The following is an 8,606-nucleotide window of genomic DNA, read 5'->3' as shown; positions in this document are numbered from 1 at the left end:
AAAAAAAAAAAAAGAAAAGAAGTCTAGTGGGATCCTGTAGGTTGATAAGGGGCTTATTATATAAATTTGTAAGGGCTGGGGAGATAGCTCAGTGGCTTAAGGACCTACCTGGCAAACACAAGATCCTGAGTTCAATCCCCAGTACCAAAAAAATAATTGTAAAATAAGGAAAATGACATTTGGTGGCATTCATGGAATCATTTAGTGAGAATATAGAAAATCTAAATATTTTAATCCATCATATCCAGGGCAAAACTATGCACTACTTTAAACAGATGTTGTAATTCTAAAGCATACATAAAAACTAACACCTCATAAAAACAGTCAAAATCTTCTGATGTGAAGTAAATTCTAAATAAAGTTACTTAATATTCTCTTTTTGGAAAAGCTTTGAAACATGAAGGGAATGAGGCCAAACATATATATGATATTTTGCCACCACCACAACCCCACCACAAATTCTAGTCCACAGCACTTTTCCATCCCATGAAGTGTTGGATTAGGATTTAACTCTTTCCTATCTTGAACTGTTATCTGAATACTTCATGTCTCTTCAATAAGTCATCATTCATTTTCTTCAGATTCTAAATATTGCCAATTGTTGAATTTATTAACATAAAACTATTGACTCTATTGACATCTGTGAGTTTCTTGTAATTTCAAACACTAAAATCATCCATGATAAATAGAAGAATGTATTGTCTATTAACAATCACAATATTTAAAAGGAACTCACTAAAGGTGTTGTCTTGGTTTTGTGTGTGTTTGTATTTTCTGGAAAGGAAAACAGATTAAGATCTTCATGATCAATGATTTCAGTATATGTTTTAGAGATTGAAAAGACTCATTTTTATTTTTCCTATTAATAAATTTTAACTTATTTGCTACTTTTAAGTCTATAAGAGGCTCACCCACCACCTGAAACTTAATATTGCAAAGGCATTTTAATTTAGGCACTTTGGCAATAGCCACAAACACTGCAAAACCTAAAATCATTCCTTTACAAGCTTACTTTTTCTTATTGTTTTCAATGTCAATTATTCTCAAAATCTATTTCAGAAACATTTAAATAGATTATTTTCTAAGGTAATGATGTATTTTTAACTTACAATCAACAGGACTGGTGTAATGGCAAACCAGCAAACTCTCCACCATAACCAGAATATCCAGTTCTTTGTTCCAATCATCATTTCTATATCTTGAATGAATCTGTTCCCTCCTAAAGAAAACAATAGTAGTGGTAATGTTCACCATTTCCTCAAATAATAATTATGTAAATTTTCTTTCTATATCTAAAGACACTGTCAACTATAAAGAAGCTTATATCTACAATTAATTTTCTTCATTTTTAAAAATATATTATACTCTTAACATTATGATAGTGTAATTGCAATTATAATTGCAATTCAATCAAACAATTATATAAATAATACAGTTACATAAATATAAAGTAATAAAAATAAACAATTTTAGTAAAACCTTTAAGTCATTCTCTAATCATGATTTACCATAAATCCAGATGATTCCTATTATTTCCAGGATAGCTGCGAGCAAAATTCCCCATCCAGCACAGAAGTGGTCAATAACACGAACCCAATAAATTCCACTCTAACAACAACAAAAAAAGATTATTTCAGAAAATACTTTAATTATTTTTATGTTTGATGAAATTAATAATTAGAACTAATTAATTTGAATTTAACACATTTACCCTAGTTTTATTTCTGTTAAAATATAAAACAGTATTTTATATATCAAACATCTTACACTGTAGACAGTCACTTAGAAAAGTTGGTTTACAAAAGCATTTGTCCTTTCTGTGTATTTTGTGGTAACTTCCAAGAAATCTATGTTTAAAGTCTCTGATCCTGTTATGTTTGGGAATGTTGTTATTACTGTGCATCTTATTCTACACAATATTCTTACTAGCAAAGTTACATAGAAAAGTTAGGTAAAACTTGGAAAAGCTTGATCCAAGTAGAACATGTACGTTTCATTAATATTATTTTGTCTTTTTAGATTCTGAAGTATTTTTATAACTAACATTTATCTATGAAAAGAAAAAGCTGCAATATACCTTTGTGACACAGACGAGGCCAAGGAGAAACAAAACTAAACAGCATCCCAAAGTTACAGGAGCCCTCATTTTCTTCATTAACTTGGGAAATAAATCTTGGATTGTTGTTGTAATTGTTTCTTTGGAGGAAAAAATGTGGCATATTATATGTCACCTCCATAAAGTTAATCACAGAATTCAACTTTCAACTCCTATCACAAATTGCAAACAATCTAAACTTTTATTACAAGTATATAGAGAAAATATACTGATTTAACATAATCCATATGGTCCTTTCTCTTAACAATGAACACTTGTTGATTTTAATGAAAAATCAGAAGCAGCCATATTTGTTTTTAAGTCTGTTTTATAAAGGTTTTTTTTTTTTTTTTTAATAATAGCAACTATAAAGTAACCAGACTTGATGGGCCAGGGAGATAGCACAGTAGAATAAGTGCTTGCCTGGCAAGCACAAGGGCCTGAGTTCAATCCCCAGTTCCACAAAAAAAAAAAAGTAACCAGACTTGGGGGGTGAAGTAGTTTGAAGAAGAGTTATAGGGAAGGAAAAATTTTCATAGGATTTAAATCAGGTGATTGTTTTAATCAGATGCATATAGAAAATAACCAAATAAAACAAAAATAAGGCACATAGAGATGAAAGACATTCTATGTTTAAGAAGTAAATGTAATCATTAAATAGGGAACTGTCTCACAGTAGAAGGACCTATAAATGAAAGGATTAAGATATACATTTGAGGGTTTTTCACAGGGCCTTGAAAGTCAACCAGCTTTCCAGTGGCGCAATAGAAGAAGAAATTCTTTAAAACCAAGAAAAAGTGATGGAAAAATCAGGAATGGATCCTGTCAACTATATGACATCTGATGCAGCTGTAGAAATTGAAAATCAAAGTGATAACTCTTCATCGGGTAGCAGCTTATTTAAAACACAATGTGCACCTTCCTTACCTAAATGGACTCAAAGAAAACCTGTGAGGAAACTGGTTCATATACCTGAGAATATTCAAACAGATTCATCCAGTGACTCATCCATAGAACCAAGACCATTGACTTTGAAGGCTATTTTTGAAAGATTCAAGAAAAAGAAGAAACGTAAGAAGAGGAAATATAAGCCAAAATTAACACCAAGAGGAAGACCAAAAGGAAAGAAAAACACTAGAAGATCAAACATAGTAAAAAACAAATCAAAGAAAAAGGACCTACATTTCCAATTTTACAATCTGAGGATGGAAGGAAACCATTACCTTGGAGGAAGATTTTAAGTTTTGAGCAAGCTGTTGCAAGAGGATTTTTTAACTATATTGAAAAACTGAAGTACGAATACCACCTTAAGGAATCATTGAAACAAATGAATGTTGGTGAGGATTTAGAAAAAGATGACCTTGATAGTCGTAGATACAAATACTTGGATGATGATGGCTCCATTTCTCCTATTGAAGAGTCAGGAGCAGAAGATGAGACAACACATCTTGAACATGATGCATGTGATATCAAATTAGTAGAGGAGAGTTGTTTCATTATAAGTTCTGAATTTCCAAGCAAGATGAATGTGTGTTTACCAAGAGAGAAGAATAAAGAAGCTGCTTTGTCTACAAACAGAGTTTCCAAGGCCATAAATAACGGACAGAGGGCAGAAAGATCTGAAAAGGAGATAAACGTGAATGTCAAAGAAGGATTCTGTTTGAACATGGGTCTGGAGTTGAAAGATAATTAATTGCATATCCTAGCGGCCTGTACTACTATGAATAAATTAGGAGATGAATGAACTTAATGCATGTTTAGAGAAGGTGTCAGACTAAGGCAGATCCATCTACCATAAATGCTCCAAAAATGTATTGCTGGACGAAATTGGATATAAGACCACAGTTGTCACTGTCCATAATTCAAGTGGAGATAGAAGAATTGTGGCAGGGCAGATGGGATGGCTGAAGTAAGCTTGAGTTCTTTTGAAAAGGCCTCCTCTGAAGACAGCCTCATTAAAATGGCCCTAATTAAATCAACATGAAATTTCTTTAAAATAAAATTCACTTAACTTTAAAAAAAAAAAAGAAAGAAAGTCAACCAGAAGAATGTGGACTTCACCATATAAACAGAATAAACCATTACAGTATTCTTTTGTGTAAGAGAATAATATGATAGAAATTGCTTCAGAACTTTCTAGTTTTATATCTTAGCTAAAACTCTCATGTGTAAGTAGAGTCATAAATATGACAGTCATTGCAGCAATGTGTTTAATTAACAAAAAAGAATACAAATACTCATCAATATGGCACCAGATAGTTAATGAAATTGATTTGCATGGTTATGGATCCACATGGATTAATAAGGCATGTAAAATAACTGTCAGAGTAATTTGCATGCTATGTAACTTCACATTTCATATTCACTTAAATATAAAACATTTAAATTTTATGTTATTCATGGGTACATAAATAGTATCTGCAAACATGTACTGAACAAAACATAATCCACAATGGTAGTTGACTCTAGGAACACATATGAATTACACTGGTGAAGAAATAAAGGAGACTTAAGAGATTTCAAATTCACCTATGACAATTTATTTTCTAAATATATTGGAACAAATGTAATAATATGTGTTTCTTTAGAAATTAAAAACAAATACAGAAAGATCATTCTAAGAGTAACAGCCATAGCATGTAATTGAAGTTAGAAAAAGGTATTCAAGTATACATGAATAAAATATGAGGGTTTTGCTCACATCGAAAGTACATATTACTTACCAATAGATGCAAATTGAGAATCAAGACCCAAAGTCACAAGCATAAAGAAAAATAATATGGACCAAAATGGAGCTCCTGGGATTCGGGCTAGAGCTTCTGGATAGGCAATGAATACCAAATCAAAGCCTAAAAAGGCAGTATTTTAGGTTAGTTGCCAAGAAAATTCACATTTTTTATCTTCATTGCTGTATTTTCAAAATTTTTATTAGCACATGTTTTCAGCACATAATGATTACACTCACCACAGTGAGCTGTACATGCACAAGGCTCATCTTAATTATTTATTCGTTCTCTCCCCTTCCCTCCACTGTCTCCTCCTTCCTTCTCTCTGTGCCCTTCCCTTTTGCAAAATGTCTATCTCTCTGTTTCCTATCACTTATCATTTATTTTTAGATTTAACGTATTTATGTTTGGGGGCTCTCCTACAAGAGCATCCATGCAATATTTAAGCTTGTGTTTTTACTTTATTCCCTGAGCATTATTGTCTCAAGATGCATCCATTTTCCTACAAATGATTCAAGTTTATCCTTTTGAAAATGAAAATAGTACAAAAATCTCATCTTTTTTTCAAACATAATCCATGACATACAATTCTTAATAATTATCTCTCTTTTGCTTTTTAAAATATTTAACTTGGTTGTTTTCTATATGATATGATATGATAATGTAAACATATGTCATGAATTAAGCTAGTGAGATAAATTTTATATGTGAAACATTTCTCACATAAGAAATTTAACTATTTTAAGGTATGTCTAACCAATTTTGGCTTTTTTGATATTGGTGAAGAACAGCTACCTTAAACACTAAAAACCTAAATCAGGTCACTTAATCTTAGGCTAGAAGTTCTAAATGAACCACACTATCAGGAAAGACTGATACCTTCATCTTTCTTTTCAAATTTTTCTTTTCAGAATCATTCAGTATTGTCATTTGAATGGTTTATGGATGCCTGCAAAACTTGCACATGAGAAAAAAATATATTTAGCCTTCTTTTCTATTTGCTGTAACTATTAGAATTTTTTTAAAATTCTACCTCTTATGAGCTCTTCAGTTTTAAGTATTTTAATATTTTCTAACTTTTCAGAGAACTAGCCTATGATTTCTAAAAGTAAGCTTCTAGTCTAAACTCTATCACTTCCTAAATATTCTGGCTCATGTATAACATAGGTAATATTTCTGGACATCGATCTTCTAGGAGGAATTGAAAATTAGAAAATCTCCAAGGTTTCTCCTGATCTTGACATTCTGTTAGCATTCCTTAATATTTCTATCAATGATACTAGCCATAATAAAATTTGAATAAGGAATCCCTACTTTTGAAGAATCTTACAGTTCTTCCTCTGGGAATTTTAGCCAGATAAGTAAACATGTTTAAAGTTCATTTTATTTACTTTTTCATTCAAGTTTGATCTTTACTAGTAGATATTTGTTGTGTATAATTATTATGTTCATTGGAGGACGTTGCTAAATGTACATAACACTATTAATTCTTTTTTCATGCCCTTCCCCTCTTATACTAACTCTATACCTCCCTCTCTTGTACACCTCCCTTTTAGGAAAAGATCATTCTCTTTATTTCCTATTATCTATCTTTTATTTTGCTCTTTATATATGTGCTTCCCATATAAGAGAAATCACAACATATGTGTCTGATTTATTTCACTTAACATTTTGATTTCAAAGTGCATCCATTTTTGTACAAATGATTCAAACTTGTCCTTCTTTAAGACATAGTATTAAAGTTAGGATGCTCATTAATCAGATTCTCTGAAAGTTGGACAGTCAAAGTCTCTGGAGTCTCCATATTAGTTTAATATGATTAAAAATTCAGATCCATATTTTAAATTTCTTGTATAAGACTGCAAACATGTGCTAATAACAATACAATGATAAGTTAATATTGAAATTTAAGTAAATGAATAAAATTTACATTCAATGTTGCAAATGTACATAAGGAAATTTGTTTTCTGTATGCATTATCTATCTTGTAGTGCATGACAAGCTTAACATAATATCACAGCTTGTACATATGCAGTAAATGGTACATATTAAAAATTAAATAAAATTTTAAAAATATTGTGGCTTACAGTCTTACAGAAAATCCATTACTATTATGGACAACTGGGCTATATTGGAATATTTTGCTGAATTCATGCACCTACAATATTTAAATGACAAAGGAATGACCATCTCTGACAAAACTAACCAAAAAAGGGGGATAACTGACCATTTTGTATCTGTATACTCAAAATAGTTAGGATAGATATACAGCTGCATTCTCTTAATTCAATGAATAGAGAGATTTGTTCTACTTGTGTTTGTGGACAGGTTATCATGTCTGCATCTTGTACAATGAATAAACACTAAGACAACAATATGCAATGTATTAATTATTGAAACTGTGCAAGTAACCACTTTTGAAATTGTCTCATTGCTATTTGTTTCTCAATAAAATTATTTTTAAAAATCTTGTGGCTCATTAACCAATTATACCCCAATATACCCTTGTTTGCCAAGGCCATCTAAGAATAATTACATTATTAAAAACAAACTATGTAAGATGAAATGAGAATGAAGATGCCATATCTTAAATCATGAGTATGAATTACTATACACTATATAAGAATTTCATAAATGAGCTACATTAATTAAGTAAATTCATAAAATTAAAGTTGACAAAACTTAATGTTAATTAAAGTTGAGAAAATAAAATTCTGTATACCTGATTTTACAACATGAGAGACCTCTTGCCCGGATATATGTGCCATGTGTCCTAATATAGAAAAAATGGCGAATCCTGCAAACACGCTAGTGAGGCAATTTGTCAAACAAACAACAATCGCATCAGAGAAACAGTTGTTTTGAAACTTATTGTATGATGACAGTGCAACTAATCCACCCCAGGCCACTGAAAGGGAGTAAAATATTTGGGTGGCAGCATCTTTCCAAACCTGTAGAAAAAATTAAGACTTTAATACAATATACTCAAATTTTATCTTTATACAATATTTCCACATAAATGTATTTATAAATATAAACAATGAACACCTAATTGCCCGCTACACAGCTTAAGAAATAAACCAGTCTCTTAAAGTCTTCTTGTAGCTCTTCCTGATTTTATCACTCTTCCAACCTCCAGCAGTAGTTTTATTTCCAATTTTGGTGTTTATTATTTCCTTATTATCTTTATAATTAGTTTGGCATGTTTTTGAATTTATAGAAAAGTTATTGCATGTAAACCTACACAATATGCTTTTTCATTAATTATTGTGAGATTTATCCATTATCAGCTTAAGACATGTAAAATCTCAATTTCATTCAAAAATGAAAGAATATAGACAAATTCATCTGCTTAAAACTGATCATGCATAATTTTAATCATTTTTCCATTTTTATATTGTTCCATTATTTCTCTGTCGACCTCATTTTAATTACTACAACATTATAATATTGTTTCATATCTTGCAAATAAAAACTCCTCTTAAAATTTGCTGCACTGGGAATTTGATTTTTTTAGTTTTGCTGACTCTTCATATCCATTTGGGCCTAGACAAAATGAATTAACTCTTAGCAAGAAAAAAAAAAAAAAGGTATCGGAGTAGGATTTTCTGCCGAGTTCCGGGAGCCCCCAGACCCAGTCCTAGCCCAGGTCCGACCCAGTCCTAGCCCAGGTCTGCAGCAGGAAGGAGCCGAGCACAGCAGCCAGACCTAAGCCAGACGCAGCTGGATAACTCCAAACTCTGTAGAGCTCCACCTGAACTTCAATACGTGTGAAGGTTACAACT

General features: G+C 31.3%; 2 protein-coding genes across 2 annotated transcripts in view; one reads left to right on the top strand and one right to left on the bottom strand.

The window, feature by feature from the left end:
• Nucleotides 1-8,606, bottom strand: part of Slc6a14 (solute carrier family 6 member 14) — a 50,938-nt gene that overhangs the window by 20,650 nt on the left and 21,682 nt on the right. Inside the window, exons 8-12 of the mRNA XM_004648263.2 lie at nucleotides 7,544-7,772; nucleotides 4,819-4,944; nucleotides 2,078-2,196; nucleotides 1,509-1,608; nucleotides 1,110-1,219 (exon numbers count right to left, since the gene is read on the bottom strand). Coding sequence (XP_004648320.1) covers nucleotides 1,110-1,219; nucleotides 1,509-1,608; nucleotides 2,078-2,196; nucleotides 4,819-4,944; nucleotides 7,544-7,772 — 684 coding nt within the window. The remainder of the gene's footprint in view (nucleotides 1-1,109; nucleotides 1,220-1,508; nucleotides 1,609-2,077; nucleotides 2,197-4,818; nucleotides 4,945-7,543; nucleotides 7,773-8,606) is intronic.
• Nucleotides 2,896-3,788, top strand: LOC105741261 (TATA box-binding protein-associated factor RNA polymerase I subunit D-like). The gene is given in 2 exon segments (XM_023708492.1): nucleotides 2,896-3,244; nucleotides 3,247-3,788. Coding segments are annotated over 2 exon segments (891 nt in total).

This window comes from Octodon degus, unplaced genomic scaffold (genome assembly GCF_000260255.1).
Source record: "Octodon degus isolate 3935 unplaced genomic scaffold, OctDeg1.0 scaffold00378, whole genome shotgun sequence".
Classification (NCBI taxonomy): Eukaryota; Metazoa; Chordata; class Mammalia; order Rodentia; family Octodontidae; genus Octodon; species Octodon degus.
The sequence above is the reverse complement of the archived record's forward strand: the minus strand, read 5'-3'. Positions and strand labels throughout refer to the sequence as shown.